Below are 18,081 nucleotides of genomic sequence, written 5' to 3' on the forward strand. Positions count from 1 at the left end.
GTATGTTGTAAACATATGTTACGATTGCATAGATCGTGTGTTGAAAGCGGTGATTCCCACAAAACGTCTTTAATAATAAAATATCAAAACAAATAATAAGAGGTGATAAGCTAGGCTGGAAAACATGCGCCACATAACTAAAACACATACGAGGGTCAACCTTCTTGCCTAGACAACACGCAGTGTCGCCAGGCGTCATTTGACATTTTCTTTGAAAAGCTTTTAGCCTAAGCGTGCTCAGCTCAATTTCACTTACGACCATCACGGTGTGCCTTAACAAATTTAAATGGAAGGTGCTTACACCTCGGAAGTTTTTGCTGATTCTGAAACTACAATGCTCAAAGATGAGAAATACCACGAAACAAAAAAAATCGCCGGAGAGATCTTCAAATAAATCGCGATTTAAGTTCACATTTTTAGGGGTTCTTTAGGTTTTCACAATTTAGCTTGGAAACCGCGAGTTCTATGTAAATGGGTCTAAAGAAAATGTTGTAGCAGAGAAAATTCTCCACAAGATTGGTTTTTATGTTATTTTCGTAGGTTTTACCGTTTTTGAGATATGGAAGTTCAAATTGGGACAATGCACTGACTGTATCGTCCCCTTATAAAACAATATTATGTACAGTACCCCTTAACTAACTTTTAATGGAAACCGCTTACACATGGGATGTTTTTGCGGATTCTGAAACAGCAATGTTCATAGATAAGAAAAATAAAAAAAATTTAAAAAATCGCCGGAGGGATTTTTAAATAAATCGCGATCAAAATTCACAATTTTAGAGATTTTTTAGGTTTTCACGATTTTGCTTGGAAACCGCAAGTCGTGTCGAAATGAGTCTGAAGAAAATGTTGTAGCTGTGAAAATTCTCTATAAGACTGACCTTTAGGTTTTTTCATACGTTTTACCATTTTTGAGATATAGAGGTTCAGTTCAAATTTTTAGGTTTTTATCTTAAGTCTTCAAGATTTTACTTGGAAACCGCAAGTCATATCAAAATGGGACTAAAGAAAATAGTGAAGCTGTGAAAATTCTCTACAAGATTGGATGTTTTATTTTTTTCTAGGTTGTACCATTTTCAAGATATATAAGTTTAATTTGGGAAATTGCAGTAATGACATTGTTTTATAAGGAGGCGATACAGTCAGTGCATTGTCTCAATTTGAAATTCTATATCTCAAAAACGGTAAAACCTACGAAAATATCATAAAGGCCAATCTTGTGGAGAATTTTGTCTGCTACAACATTTTCTTTAGACCCATTTACATAGAACTCGCGGTTTCCAAACTAAATCGTGAAAACCTAAAGAACCCCAAAAAATGTGAACTTAAATCGCGATTTATTTGAAAATCCCTCCGGCGATTTTTTTTTTTGTTTCGTGATATTTCTCATCTATGAGCATTGTAGTTTCAGAATCAGCAAAAACTTCCGAGGTGTAAGCACCTTCCATTTAAATTTGTTAAGGCACACCGTGCCATGTGTTGAGTTGTTTACAGTAACTAGAAAAAATCACTTTGCAAAAAAAAAAAAAAAACAAGTAAAAACGTGTTAAGTTCGGCCGGGCCGAACTTTTTATACCCTCCACCATTTTTAGCTAAAATCCTCAAAATACCAAAAATCGAGAGCTACCGTTATATGGGGGCTACACCAAAACATTGACCTATGTTGACAGTTTTCACTTTGCAAAAACATGGAATTTACTTGTAAACTTTCTCTTCCGTTAAATTTTCACAACTTCCGACGTAAATAATCACGTCAAGAGAGCATCGAGCAAATTAAATCTTTGTATGTCGATAAAGGACCATCCCATAACACAATGAAAAACTGGTTTAGTGAATTCAATCGTTGCAGACACTTGCCAAAGAAAACGAACTTCGTGAGGGTCGTCCAAAAATGGCCGTTGTGCAAGAAAAAATTAAGCCGTGTGTGAATGGATATTGCAAGAACGCAGTGCTATATACCGTGAGAAAAATACTATCGCGTCGCCTCAAAAGGTGTTTATAAGATGGATCCAGGCGACGAATCATGGAACTATGCGTATGAACCGAAAAATATCAGCAACCGCCAGAAGATGCTGTAAAAACGTTTAAAAACCATGGTTTGGAGGTGTCTCAATCAAGCCACTGTAAACAACCCAACACATGGTCGTATGTCAAACTGTCCTGAGTACTCTTAGGCTAAAAACTGTCAAACGGTGTGTGGCACTTTGCTAGAATTCAGCATTCATGCTATCGAGGGTATACACACTTTCATACGGGCAAAATGTGCCTCATCGAAATAATGGTTTTAGACCCCAAGTATGTTTGGACGAAATCCGTTTCAGACAATTTGGAGTTGATTTAGCCATGTCCGTCCGTCTATCTGGCTGGCTGGAGCGCACGATAACTCTCGAACGGATTAACCGATTGGATCTAAAATTTGGCCATAGTAATACATTGCACTCCTTCGGGTACCTCCCACACAAAATGTTGGAAAAGTTCAGTTTAGGACCAGCTCTCGAATCGCATCGATTTTTGTTGTAACAACTTGTATTCACTCCCCCCATACAACGGTACAAGTTTCATCAGGGGGCAAGTCCATACTTCCTAAGAAAATAGCCTGGAAGGTGCAAAAAAAAAACCCCTATGACACCGTGTGAGGAGGTTGGAGGGCAAGATAACTCTCGAACGGATCTGCCGATTCGGTCCAAAATTGGGCCATCGTAATATCTTATCCGATGTTAGTTTGATTTCGGAGATGAGCCATAACGGTCCACTTCTTTATGTAGCTCCCCCGCAAACTTTTGATTGCTTTAAGTCGGCAGTTAAAAGCTGTTCACAAAGACATAAATCAGTAGTGCTATTCTATAACTCATTTCTCGAGTTACCGACAAAAATCGGTAAAATTTTAAATGAAAAGTTAAAAAAAAGTTGACAACACTTGCTATCGGTAGAACTTTACGACTGCTTTTTATTCATCGCTAACTTACCGAAAAACGTCGTTAATTACCGAAAATATAAGCATTTTAATTTTACCGACATTTATCGGTAACTCAAAAAATGAGTTGGAGAATCGCACTACAGGTTTGAATATGGAATATATATGTCAACTCTTTCAGGTACATCCCACACAAAATTTAGGAAAAAAATTCAGTTTAAAGCCTTCTCGAATCACTTTGACTTTTGTTGTAACAACCTGCATTCGCTGCCGCTATTACGACGGTACAAGTTTTTTCAGGGGCAAGTCCATACTTCCGATTCGGTCCAAAATTTGGCTTTCGTAATACTTTTCCATACTTTGTTTAGGTTCGAAGATGGGCCCTATCGGTGAGCAACTGCTGGTACCTGCCTCCCCCAAAAGTTAAAAAAATTCACTAAAATACTACTGTTGAACGGATCAAGCATCTAAACTTTGGATCTCCTAATATCTTTTCCAAATGTTGTTTTACTTCAGAAATGGTCGATAGCGGCCTTCACCCACAAAAGTTCAAACTTTTTGTTTAAGTGCAGTTTAGGATCTGTTCGAAAATCCTTTGAAAATGTATGCCGATGATACTCCTTATGGTCCTGTGTACAGCGATATTATGTTTTTCGTGGGCAAGTCCACCTCCATGCTTCCTGACAACGTAGTGGCCCGCAACACTTTTGAGCTTCAAACCAAATATATTTTTTGTCAGCAAGTTCATACTTTTAAAATCTGCGTAGCCGGTATTACATTTCACATTGTTAATAGATGGAAGTTTCAATTCACACGGGCTGAGGGTATATCTCAGTAGGCAAAGCCGATTGATACTTTTTGACTTGTTTAAATAGAAACTCCTTAGGCAATGTTATCTCGATTCATTCAATTAATTAAAAACTTTCATAAATAATGACCTTCGCCCTAAGAAGACAACAATAAATAAACAAAAAATGCCGGAGGGATTTTTAAATAAATCGCGGTCAAAGGTCACATTTTTACGGTTTTAGTTTGTAGTTTCAGAATCCGCAAAAACTTCTCAGGTGTAAACTCCTTTCATTTAAAGTTGGTTCAGATGCCCCGCGTCGGTCTACCGTCTAACAATTTTCGGTATTTGGAAGGTTTTAACTTCATTATCACACCGAAATGGCTTACATTTCATATTAAATCTTCCTTGGGACTACAAAGCTTCCGTCAAGAAAATTTATCAGTATAGGTTCACGTTTTGATATGGCCCCCATAGAAAGGAACCTCCTGATTTTCGGTATTCTGAAGGTTATAGCCACATCATTATACCAAATTGTCTGAAAATTTGTACTTAGTCTTCTTTGCGCCTACACAACTTTCCCCAGAAATTTGTCAGCATATTTCCACGTTTTTCTATTGCGCCCATTGGACGGCACTTTCCGATTTTTTGGGTAAAATTCGGTATATGTCCAGCGTTTTCACGATTTGATACCCAGCAAAATTTGAAGGAAGGGGTTCCATGCGATGACGTGATTTCATGGCATCTTTTGCATTGGTTCAAACAAAGTCGTGAAAGATCCGATCTTTTCATTAGCATTTGAACCAATGCAAAGAAAGTCGTGAAAAATCCGGTTTTTTCATCAGCATTTGAACCCATTCCATCGATCCATTAGAGATGAATTTTGTGTTTTTATTTATACACATTTTTCTAAATATATAAGATTATTTATTTACAATAGGCTTGATGATGATGACATGCCAAAGCATTGGTGGAAATGACATGCAAAAACATTGGTGAAAATGACATGTCAAAGCATTGGTGTAAATGACATGCTTTGGATCCAAAAATGAATAGCATCTTTTGGGGTCCACGCTCATATAAAATTCATCGATGAAGATGCTAAAAAGATGACATGCCAAATCACTTGCACCCATTATTGAATGGCATCTTTGGCATCGAACATTTTGCTGGGTATAGTCCCCGTAGAACGATACCTCCTGTTTTCGTTATTTAGAGGTTTTAGCCTCATTATTACACTGAACTAGCTGAAGTTGGTACTTAGTCTTCCTTGTGGCTACAAAACTTTCAATCAGAAATTTGTCAATAACAATAACAACAACATTCCTGTGAAGAATTGTCGATACCCAGCAAACTGTTCGATGCCAAAGATGTCATTTAATCATGGGTGCAAGTGATCTGGCATGTCATCTTTTTAGCATCTTCATTGATGAATTTTATATGAGCGTGGACCCCAAAAGATGCTATTCATTTTTGGATCCAAAGCATGTCATTTACACCAATGCTTTGACATGTCATTTTCACCAATGTTTTGGCATGTCATTTCCACCAACCCTTTGCATTGACATTATCATTACGACGATAGTTTTAACAACGTTGGTTGTGATTTCCAGTCTCCGTATTGTAAATAATTAATCTCATATATTAAGAAAAATATGTATAAATAAAAACACAAAATTCGTCTCTATTGGATCGATGGAATGGGTTCAAATGCTGATGAAGAGATCGGATCTTTGACGACTTCTTTTGCATGGGTTCAAATGCTGATGAAAATATCGGATCTTTCACGACTTCCTTTGCATTGGTTCAAATGCTAATGAAAAGATCGGATCTTTCACGAGTTCGTTTGAACGAATGCAAAAGATGCCATGAAATCACGTCATCGCATGGATCCCTTTCCTTCAAATTTAGCTGGGTATTTGTCCAAGTTTTGATATATCCGCTATAGAAAAGTACATCGCGATTTTCGGTATTTTGAAGGTTCAAGCGAATTATTCCACAGAAATGACTGAAAAATTGGCATTAAGTATTCGATATGGTTATAAAACATGCCTACAGATAATTGTTGGTATAGATCCACGTTTTAATATAACTCACGTAGAAGACGTATTGCAGGTTCTCAGATAGCAAGGTACTACGATACCGCTTGATGTGAAGTCTTTTAAAGGATTACTCTTCTGTAATGACAGTAACTTGGTATTTCAAATTCTCAATTGGGGAGAAAAGCTCCACAAAGAAAATTTTCAATATAGGTTCATATTTTGGTATATTCCCAAAATCAAGGTACCTCCATATTTTACATATCAAATCATATTTAAAGGAAGCGATATTCTTCTGTTAGCTTTGCGGAAGAGCTTATTACTTTCATAAACAAAATTATACTAATTGTTGCATTATTTTTTTTATACAGCTCGTGGTGGAGTTTGTAAAAGCTCGGTCTGGTCGAGCATAACGCCGTTCTTACTTATTGACCAATAAAATAATCCGTAATAATCCCCATGTAATTTCAATAAATTTAAAAAAGTGTTAAACGGACGGAGCTGGACCGTAAAAGTATATATGGGCAGAAAGATAACACTCTCGGGCATCTTTCTGCGAATACCAAACCTTGTTCCATGTTGTTCCCTAAAGGTTGTACTCCACTAAATTTTGAATTTCACTAAAATTCCATACCTGAAGAAAAATAAAATAAATCACAATATGTAAACGCTACGCTTATTTATTGAAACGAGAAATAGCTATTTCTTTCTCCAGAAATTTGCAAAAAATTACATATTTTCTAAAATGGAGAAAAGTTGCCGTTTTTACACCACGCCCACACCTTCCAATATTTTGAACTAATTTTTTGGTTTCCTTAGTTTCAATATGATTACTATCGAATTCCATATCGATATTAACTATCAGTGACGACAAAAAATTGGGGTTTTGCCCACGTAAATCGATTTCTGAATCATTGTACGCCGGTCTTACTTGTTCTTATTTGTTTATATGATCCATATTATCAGCATACGAAGTACTTGATTGTTTCCGTCGATATTACCTGTAACATATTTTATATTATTTTGATTAAATTCCCAGCAAAAAGTTTGCCTCCAAAGATGGAGTTAAATCATATGTACAAGTGATTTGGAAGTGCATCAAATTATGCATTTTCACTCATTATATTTTCAGAAGCGTGACTACTGAAGGATGCACTCCATTAACATTGCATTTTAACTAACCATTTGGCATTGAATTTTAACTAATTCTTTGGCACTGCGTTTTAAATATCCTTTTGGAATCGCATTTTAAGTAACCCTTCAGAATAGAATAGGATACAGTCCAATGTTCCAAGACACGTACTTTGGAAGTAGTTTAAAGACACTCTTCGGAATGTGTTTTTACGCAGTTCAAAGATGCAATAAAAATGCAAGTCATTGCAAAATATCCCATAATAAATAAATAGAATTTATTATTTGTGTAAAACAAAAATATTACGGACTTTATTATATTAACACAAATTATGAAATTTCTTCACCGTATGATGATTGGGATGGCTCTCTCGGTAACACCTTAGCAGGTACTGCAACGAAAGCATTTGATTGTGTCGCTGTAATGGAAGAATATTTGCCTCCTCCTGTAAATGGTCCACTGGAGTCACGAGGAGGCACCCTGTTGCTGTTCTCAGGGCGGCATTCGGAAGTGTACATATGTTTGTACATATCGCGACTGTGTTTGTTTCCTCCGCTCTCCATTTAAGGCGTTCTTATATTTTTCTATATTGTCTTCCATCGTCAGTTAAGTTTTCGAAAGGTTATCCAACAACACACCATTAAAAAAAATTCTTCTCACAAATGTTCCAAAATTATTTTATAACAATGTTTTGGAAATGTAAACAGGCTTTTCTTTTTTGGTAGTATTGATGCCGGAGCGCTGTAGGGATGTACAAACTGACTTATGTACTTGTAGGGACCAGGGTTTCGGAGTCGAGGTATTTTTGGTTCGACTCCGACTCCGACTCCAGGCGAGTTTTTTTCACGACTCCGACTCCGACTCAGACTCCGCGTCGACTCCGAGAGTGAATTCCTATAGCACTAAAAATTAATAAAATGTGCACAATTTTTTAACTTTTTCCTATATTTTGGCCTATATAGGCTAATGTGTTAGTTTTTCCTTACTCGGATCGAAAACTAATAAACCAATTGACATATATTTTTGTGGCCGATTTCGAGAAAGACAAGGTTTATATGCTGCCTACAAAATAAAATAAATTGTTCCCATCTAACGCTCATACTGAGGCAATATTGTTCCGATTGACTTAAAAATTTGACCATGCTATTTATACTTTCAACTTTTTTCTGAAATTTATAAATAGGGATCACCCCTTATACCAAAATTCAGCGCTCACATTTTGAACTTTTGTGTGGAGTGGATAATTTTATTGAAATATTTGAGATATATTGTGTACACCACTCAGCACGTAGGCGGATGGATGTTTCCTGGAACTGAAAAATTAGCAAACGATGAGATTTCGTGCATGAAAATATACTACGAAAATGTTGCTAGGAAAATTTTATGTAGGGTCGGTTCACTAGGACAAGAAATCGATGTTGTCATGTTTTTATTGTCCTTTATCGCTTTTACCCGATCCTTTCTCATGCAAACTCTATGATTATGTATTTCATTGAATTTCGTATATGCAATTGATTGTGCAGAAAACTCGGACAGATTCTGTTATTGAATATCTAAATCTAAAGCCCTCATTGAGTATTTAATGAATCCTAGATGAAAGATTCGCCGTTTGTCAGACTTCTGAGTTATGGCGTGATGAATCTGTCGTTAACCAACATTTATGATGCCTAATTCAGAAGCGCAACCATATGAATTTGATATATAGTTAATAGATTATGCAAAATTTACCGAAATACATAAAAATAGGTTTTTTTTTTTGAGAAAGTAACGGGTAAATCTGATAAAGGACAATGAAAACGTGACAATATCGATTTCTTGGATATGGGAAACCTACATATTATTTTCGGTGGAACATTTTTGTAGAAAATTTCATTTTGTTTTACTTTATGAGTTCAAGAACAAAAAGGACATGGAAGAAACTGAGCTAGAAGGACAGCATATTTGACATAAAGGTTCCTCATTCCATTTAACTGAAAACATTCATCTAAAAATGATGAAACAATATCTCCAAACAGAGACATAAAGCTATTTTCTCAATGATTGATGAGGATCAATCAAAAAAATCATTATGTCATGACTCAATGTGTCACATTGTATTCAGTAAGATTTCCCATAGAGACCACAATGTCTTTAATAGAAGACAACGATGACTTCTCATAAAAAACAAGTTGAGAATACCAATAGACCTTTGTGAGAAGACCAGTAAGACTTCTGACGAAAGATGTTAAAGGTCCAATCTTAATACGATTGTCATAGAACTTTACTTTTGTTTGCAAAAATGTAACGAATCAATTGGATCAACAAAATAGGAATGAATAGACTACACTTCAGAGGATAGTAAGTATCCTGTGAATTGTCCTTTAACTTAGTATAATATATAATTTGCATACATATTTTCTTATACCTTTCTTTTAAAATAAATAATGATTTTAAAAGAACGTTCTTGTTCCAAATTTAAGGTTATATATCTATAACGTGGAAAAAATTTTGCCCGGAGTCGGAGTCGAGATATTTTTTTCGACTCAGACTCCGACTCCGACTCCAGCAAAATTGCTCGACTCCGACTCGTAGACTCCGACTCCGACTCCGACTCCGAAACCCTGGTAGGGACATCTAACAAATGTAACGAACGGGGTGCATTTTTCACGACTCCGTTTTACAAATAAATACAAACATAAAAAAAGTTTCAGAGTTGATGTAGATTTCGGTAAAACTAATGCCTGATATATTGAAAGTGGTAGTAAAAAATTTGTTGGCATATTTTATACATTATTGATTATTTTATATGCCTCGAAGAAGAATATAAAGTTCTTTATAGCAAATACTTTATAAAAGTGTTATTAAACTTTAATCCCTCTGAAACTCAAACACCTTTGCAAATTTCTACACATCAATAATTTTAAAAATAAACAACAAAATTATTTCTTATTTTTTTTTGTTTTATTTAAATTATATTCGCAGTTTTCATCACAGTTGGTACACATACTCGTATACATACACATACATATATTTATATGCGTTTTTAATATATCACTCTAATAACCATGTTGGCGATAACCTCCTTGTTGATTACCATGTTGACCGCCAAAGCCGGCACCGTGTTGTCCACCATATCCACCTTGTTGTCCCCCAAAGCCACCTTGTTGTCCACCAAAACCGGCACCGTGTTGTCCACCATATCCACCTTGTTGTCCCCCAAAGCCACCTTGTTGTCCACCGACACCGGCACCATGCTGTCCACCATGTCCGCCTTGAGAACCACCAAATCCGGCGTTATTATGTTCGTGTCCATGGCCATGACCATGACCTTGTTGACCACCATAACCACCACCTTGTTGGCCACCAAAACCGCCAGCTCCATGAGAGCCACCATGAGAACCACCATGTGAACCACCTCCATAACCACCGTTACCACCGTAACCTCCTGGCCCGGCCATGGCATATGCGAACAATGCACACAGAACAATCAACTAAAGGATAGGAAAAATATAAATAGTACTCTTTATTTAAAATTCACTTGGATTTCGAAATATTTTCAACTTACAAATAATTTTGCCATTTTATTTCTTCTTTTTTTCACTGTAGACTTCTACTTTAGAATTTTGTTGAGATACTATTTGAAAATCGTCAATTTCATTTACTTTTATATTCAAAATAATATGCTATTAAAAATCTTTATCTCGCTTTGTTTTGGGAATTTCAATATCAGCCACAGCTGGGATGAGTTGTTATCAGTTCAGTTAAATTAATACATACTTACACATTAAAGAACATAATTATGATGACAGTGACACACATTTGAAGTAGTTCATATGTGGTTGATCATGATGATGTTGATTACGCATCTAACAATAATTTCAATACAGATTATTTATATTATTAAAAAAACAACTAACAAGGCAATTGTTCATTGATTTGTGAAACGCACTTTTATTGAATATATAGAAGTTATGTAAAATCCCATTAAAACAAACACATTTAAATTCTTGGAACTAGATTTAATTTTTAGTTTCAACCAATAATATTTTTTATTTTAAGCATATCGTTGGACTGGGTTAAAGTGCAAAATAATTTTAACGGAATGATGTTACACTTAAGCTGGGTACACATTGTCTGTTTTGAATGTCGATATTTCTCAAGTATCGATAACAATCCAACCATCCAGCAACCACAAAACATTTTGTGGTTGCATGATAAATGACAAAAATGAACGGCCACACTAGCAAGCAACAACAAAGCTGTCATTTAAAACTGACAATTCTATGAAATTTAGAATGTGACTGAACTTGGTCTATAAATAAATGTGTCATATTATAAGAAATCGGTTCCGATTCGGATATAGCTCGCATATATATCTTCGGCCGATTTCAAATATTAGCTGCACAAAACACTCTATATATCATTGATTTCGATGAAATTTGATTTCATTTGAATTTCGATGTGTGACTAAATTTGGTGTAGAAATAAATGTGCCGAATTATATCGGTTAAGATTTGGATATAGCGTACATATATATTATCGGCCGATTTCACATATTTTCTGCACCAAACACTGTACCAATGTATGACAGAATTTGGTCTAGTAATAAGTGTACCATATTATATCAGCATTAGATCAGATCTATCTATATATATAAATGAGCTTGGTGATAAGTGATTGACTGACTGACTGACTGACTCATCATCAACGCCCAGCCAAAACGGCTAAAGCTAGGAGCTTGAAATTTTACCAGTGGGTCACTGTTGATGCAAATGTGCGAGATAAGGCCGGGTTTTAGAAAATTCGTCCTGGAACCCCAAAAAATAACAACAACAAAAATTATTTTAACCTTATTTTTCATTACTATTACGTACTTATTCACTTAGTTGGCCCTCTGCAAGACATGTGTCAAATTAACTTCTTGATATCGTAAGAGATCACACATAATTTCAAAATTTGTAGTTTACTTCTAGGCGCACTTATTTTATCGTAAACCACTAAATAATAGAAAGACAATTACGCAAAAAATACAAACCGATCCTGATTTTGTTTTCACATAACAGGTGTCGCACAAAAGATTTTCATTCGTTAAAGTCCAGTTAGAAAAAATGATTACAAACGATGCATTTGTAATAATTTTGATTTTCAATTTAAAATTAAAACAAAAATTCTTTCAATAAATAATGTTGGGTTTGTTGAACAAATGAGTTGCTGTTGAAGACAACATTAGGGGAATAAATTCAGAAATCGGCCAGAAATAACAACAACTAAAAACTGTATGGACTTGACTTTTTGGTAATAACTAAATGTTTGCAAATCAATGAAAGTGCAATAAAATGGTGCATATTACCACGATTTATTTGCAATTAAGAATTTTATCGTATATGGAGATGTACAGTCATAACTATTCAATTTTCAATTTCAAAATCTGTAATTTGAAGAAATGGCTAAATAATTAATGAAATCAATAATAGGTCCCAAACCAGAGACAAAAGATTGGTTCTGTAATTGAAAACGATTTTGGAGTATGTGTGTTACGTGAAAAAGGCAGAAAAGTATTACATAACAAGTATTCATCACGAAGGGTTAGGAAAAAGTTCTCTCCCGCAAAATATAAAGCAACGAATCAGATTTGCTACTAAGAAGATATCAAGCCCGTTAAAGTACTTTGATGACGTTATATTTTCTGATGAGATGAAAATTATGTTGCACTATTACGACGGAACCCAAAAAATATGGCGCAACCCTCTCACAGCCTTGGAAAATAAAAATGCAATACATTCTGTAAAGTTCGGAGAACTGCAAGTTATGGTAAGGGCATAGACAAATGAAGTGTATAGACAAAGGATTACTCATGTTGAGTGCTGTCAACAGAAACAAACCAAAATACTCAACATTTTTCGAAGTCGATTTTTGAGAAAAATTGCAAGATTTTCTTTCACATCTGAGTATGTAGATTTCGTCAAAAACTAACCCCATACAGTTTTTGTTAGAACAAAATGTTTTTAAAATTGTGTTTTTAATTGAGTTGTTCTGAAAACAAAATCGATGTTAACAAATGAATCGTATAGACAAAGGATTACTCATTCCATTTGTTCCTAAATTTTACCATTTTTGAGATATAGAAGTTCTGGTCACAGTTTTAGGTTTTTTGTTAGGTTTTCGCGAGTTTGCTTGAAAACAGCATGTATTGTCAAAATGGGACTAAAAAATCTTATAGCTGTGAAAATTTCGTAATTTTTTCCTAGGTTATACCATTTTTGCGATATATAAGTTAAAGTAGGGAAATTGCAGTCATGACATTGTTTCATATGGATACAGTCAGTGAATTGTCCTAATCTGAACATCTATATCTTACAAAAGAATTTTCGATGCTACAACAATTTCTTTATTCCATTTTGATAGGGCGTGAAAACCTAAAAACCCCCAAAAAATGTGAACCTTGACCCTGATTTGTTTAAAAAGCGCTCAGGCGATTTTTTTATTCCCAGGTGTAAGCTCCTTTCATTTAACGTTGGTTCAAGAGCACCGCATCATGTTATATGCTGTTAACCGACCCAAACAAAAATACTAGGCGATTTAAAAAAAATGCAATATTTTCATTTATACATTTATCTGAGGATGTAGATTTCGTCAAAAACTAATCCCATACAGTTTTTGTTTGAACAAAATATGATTACAATTGTATTTTTAATTCAGTTGTTCTGTCAACAAACTCAATGTTAATAAAGTTGGTGGGAGCAGTCCTTTGTCTATACAATCCGTTTTTCTGTGGCATGGGGTTGTATATAAAGCAAGGGCTTTGGTAAAATACAGATTTCGGAGGAAACATTGAAAAATTATTTATTCGACAACGTCAACATTGGGTTTTTGGACACTGAAATTATGATATAAACTCTACCAATACAAGACAGTCTAGACAGACGTAAATCTTATATACGTAGGACTTGGTTGTTATACAACTACAACGAAGACATCGACACTAAAGTCCAAAGTCCAAATATTAACCCCATTGAAAATTTATGGGTTCATCTGAAGACAGAAGTCGGGAATAAGACAGCCAACTAATATGAGAGACTTAATAAAGATCAATGGCACAAACACCAATAAAATATGACATTTCGAATTGTATTTTTTTAAATCCCAGGAGTTTACAAGCTGTAATTAATACCCAAAGTAGGTATACGTTATATTAAGACCAACTTTTCCTGAAAGTCCCGATACGATAAATGTTATACAAATAAAATGTGTATAACATTTAGATAACTAAAACAGTCAAATGTATACATTTTTCGCAGAATGCTTTCTTCGGACATCCTCAATGTTCATGTGAAAAACAAGTGAGCAAAGGCTATAGTCGGGACTGGGCCGACCATGTGGTACCCTACACCACTACCCCTGTGCATAAGCTTTTCACTGGTAAACATTTCTTTTAGGGAACATAATCCGACTACCACCAAACATAATATGCCTCTTTCTCTCTGGGACCCCCATAAGCAACCAAAATTTCGTGACCATCCGATCAAAATTATGACCTGTAGCGTGATTGCAAAAAATGGAAGTAGTGGATGCATTACCGACTATTGTGGTACCTCCCTTGTTTGACCACCTTGGCCAACCTACTTTACACCAATGTAAATGTTATATTTTCATCTTCCATTGACAGGCTTTACCGTTGAATACCCCTACTAGAAGCCGATATATTCACAAAGAATAAAACTTTGAATTTGTCTCCACATGAGTTTTTCCCCATTCCGACCCCTAAATGTTATCCGACTATCACCGAAATCAATAGACTTCTCTCTCTGTGGGGCCCCCAAAATTTCAACCTGTAGCGTGATTACAAAAAAATGGAAATATTACTGACTTTTGCGATATCTCGGTTGTTTTCCCACTTACGCCATCATCATCAATATAGAGGAGATCTTTCCTTCTTTTATTGACGGGCTTTCCTTTTGGAATACTCCTACCAGAAGCGGAGATATTCGCATAAGAAAAAAACGTTGACTTTTCTCCAAATAAGCTTTTTACTTATTCCGACTCCTGAATATTATTCGACTATTCCCAAACTAATAATAGGCTTCTTCCTCTGAGGGACCCGCATTAACTCCCAAAAAATTCGTGACGATCCGATCAAAATTGCGACTTGTAGCGTGATTACAAAAAAATCGGAAAATGGGATGCATTACCGACTATTGCAATATCTCTGTTGTTTGACCACCTACGACAACCTACTTTACATCGTTGTAAAGGCGATATTTTCTACTTTCCTTGCCAGGTTTTGCTTTTGATATACCTATTAAAGAAACAGAGATATTGGCTTTGAAATAAAACGTAGACCTTTTCTCCAAATAAGTTTTTGCCCATTCCGACCCCTGAATATTATCCGACCATCATTAAAATCAGTAGGCTTCTTCCTCTGTGGGACCCCCATTAACCCCTAAAATTTCGTGACGATCCGATCAAAATTGCGACCTGTGGCGTGATTACAAAAAAATCGGAAAATGGGATGCATTATCGACTATTGCCATATCTCTGCTATTTGACCACCTACGACAACCTACTTTACATCGTTGTAGAGGTGATATTTTCTACTTTCCTTGCCAGGTTTTGCTTTTGATATATCTCTTAAAGAAATAGAGATATTGGCTTTGAAATAAAATGTTGACTTTTCTCCAAATAAGTGTTTGCCCATTCCGACCCCTAAATATTATCCGACCATCACTAAAATCAATAGGCTTCTTCATCTGTGAGACCCCCATTAACCCTCAAATTTTCGTGACGATCCGATCAAAATTGCGACCTGTAGCGTGATTTCAAAAAAAAATAGAAAAATGGGATGTATTACCGACTATTGCGATATCTCCGTTATTTGGTTACCTACGCCGACCTAGTTTGCATCATTGTAAAGACGGAATCTTCTACTTTCATAGTCAGGCTTTGCTTTTGGAAAATTTTCAACCAAAGCTGTGATATTCGTCAATATAATTAAAATCGCAAAAATGAAAATTGGGGTTTTATTTGCGACTATTGTGATATCTTCGTTGTTTGATCACCTACGAGCACCTACTTTACATCATTAGAAAGGTAATATTTTCTACTTTCATTGTCAGGTTTTGCTTTTGGTATACCCCATACAGAAGCTGAGATATTCGCTTTGGAAAAAAACGTTGTCTTTTTATCCACCTAAGTTTTTTGCCCTTTCCGACCCCTAAATATTATCCGACCATCACCAAAATCAATAGGCTTCTTCCCCTCCGGGACCCCCATCAACATCCAAAATTTCGTGACGATCCGATCAAAATTGCGACCTGTAGCGTGATTACAAGGTTTAGATGGACAGACGGACAGACGGACAGACGGACGGACTGACGGACGGACACACATAGCCAGATCGACTCAGCTCGTCGAGACATTCATTTTGGTATATATAAGTATGGGTCTACGACCATTATTTCGATGCGTTACAAACTTTTTGGCCAAAACCAACTTATAATACCCTCCCCACATAGTGGTGTAGGGTATAATAATGACAAAAATCGACCAACCCTAAATATGTACATACAAAATGTATATGCAAAGTTTCAACACATATGTAAAAACATACCGTGTAAAGTATCCATTACATATTTAAAATTACAACGAAACTAAATACATTTTTGCTCTGCAGAAAAATTGCAATAAAAAAAATCTGCGTTTTTGAATAATGGTTATTGAATGATTATAGTATAGTAGATTTCTATTAACGCTGAATATTTTAAGACAAAATAATTAATTAATGGCCTGTTTCTCTAAGATGATTCGAAATCAAATCCGTTCGAATTACTACCAACCAAACTCCTGTTGTTGTAGAAAATATTTGTTTGACTGAAAACAAACATGACTCATAAATTTTTATATATTTTTCAAAAAAAAAAGTTTGGTAGTAGTTTGAACGAATTTGATAAAGTATGGTAAAGTTTGTCGATTTTAGAATTTTTTGTTATACCCTACACCACACTGTGTTAAGGGGTATTATCAATTTGTGCATTCGTATGTAACATGCAAAAGGAAACGAAATGGGTCAATGGTTCCTTTCGATGATCTACATAGCATCACATTCTGAGTCCATTTATACGTGCCCGTCCATCCGTTAATGCACTTTTATCGCATTAACCCCCAGTTTTTGTAACTTTTTTTTGTTCGTTCGTCTATATTCGTTATAATTTAGGCATTCATAGCTCAGCCCCCAGATGACATACACATCTAATTTTAAAAATAAGGATTCCTCATTTAAAAATCAGCGCTCTACATTTGCGCTAAAGCGAGTAAATCGATCTACAAAATTTGACAATTCGTGTGAGAAGAATAAAAGTTTTTACAAAAACTGGGGGTTATTATCCTATTCGGGTTAAAATTTATGATGGTCACAATTTTGACCAAAGGACTTTAGCTATTGCTTTTGACGAGAATCGGTTGAGATTTGGATATAGCTCCCATATATTCTCCCGATTCCGTATATTCTATCCACCAAACAACTATTCTATAACAAATGTATAATGAAATCGGTTCAGTAGTGCGATTCACTAACTAATTTTGTGAGTTACCGACAAGTGTCGGTAAAATTAAAATGCTTATAATATCGGTAATTACCGATGTTTTTCGGTAAGTAAGCGATGAATAAAAAGCAGTCGTAAAGTTATACCGATAACAACAGTGTTGTCACCTTTTATTTGAACTTTTCATTTATAATTTTGCGTACATTTGAATTCCTAATTACTGCTTAATATGTTTAAGACATTGTCATTGTTTGCACTTATTTTTAATGCCAATAGTACTGTAAGTAAGCAGGTAATCGAGCCATGTTTAATGAAATACTGCTTAGTGTAGTACAATTCAACTGTAGTGCCACTCCGAGGAACACTGAAGTGACGGTTGAGCTAAGTACTTTCATTACTAAAGGGATTTAGTTCTGCCATATTCGATGTAGTGTAGGGTACCAAATGTTAAGGAATATGTAGTTTTAACAATAGTCGTTGAGAATATACAGTCAGAGTCAAAAGAAAGTTTACACCTCACAAAAAGTTGTTAATAGTATAATTTCACCGGTATAATGATATAATAAATATAAAACACAAATACAATTTTTTTAAGTGTTTAGTGTTGAATTAAAATCCAGAAAATATTAGGCCTTGTATAAGGTTAATTATGAAATAAATGAAGATTGATAAAATAACCCCAAATTTTAAGA

The 18,081-nt window shown here is 35.2% G+C and overlaps 2 protein-coding genes across 11 annotated transcripts in view; one reads left to right on the forward strand and one right to left on the reverse strand.

Moving 5' to 3' along the window:
* LOC141394647 (uncharacterized) overlaps positions 1 to 18,081 on the forward strand; it is a 992,399-nt gene that overhangs the window by 435,200 nt on the left and 539,118 nt on the right. The window lies entirely within an intron of this gene.
* Positions 9,791 to 10,545, reverse strand: sala (spalt-adjacent). Its single transcript, XM_073969387.1, has 2 exons — positions 10,417 to 10,545; positions 9,791 to 10,342 (listed from the first exon to the last, which is right to left on the reverse strand). Exons 1-2 carry the CDS (start codon positions 10,429 to 10,431, stop codon positions 9,908 to 9,910), a joined length of 450 nt encoding a protein of 149 aa, XP_073825488.1. The 5' UTR covers positions 10,432 to 10,545; the 3' UTR covers positions 9,791 to 9,907.

The sequence above is a fragment of the Musca autumnalis genome, unplaced genomic scaffold (assembly GCF_047663935.1).
Source record: "Musca autumnalis isolate F117 unplaced genomic scaffold, ASM4766393v1 scaffold_2, whole genome shotgun sequence".
Classification (NCBI taxonomy): Eukaryota; Metazoa; Arthropoda; class Insecta; order Diptera; family Muscidae; genus Musca; species Musca autumnalis.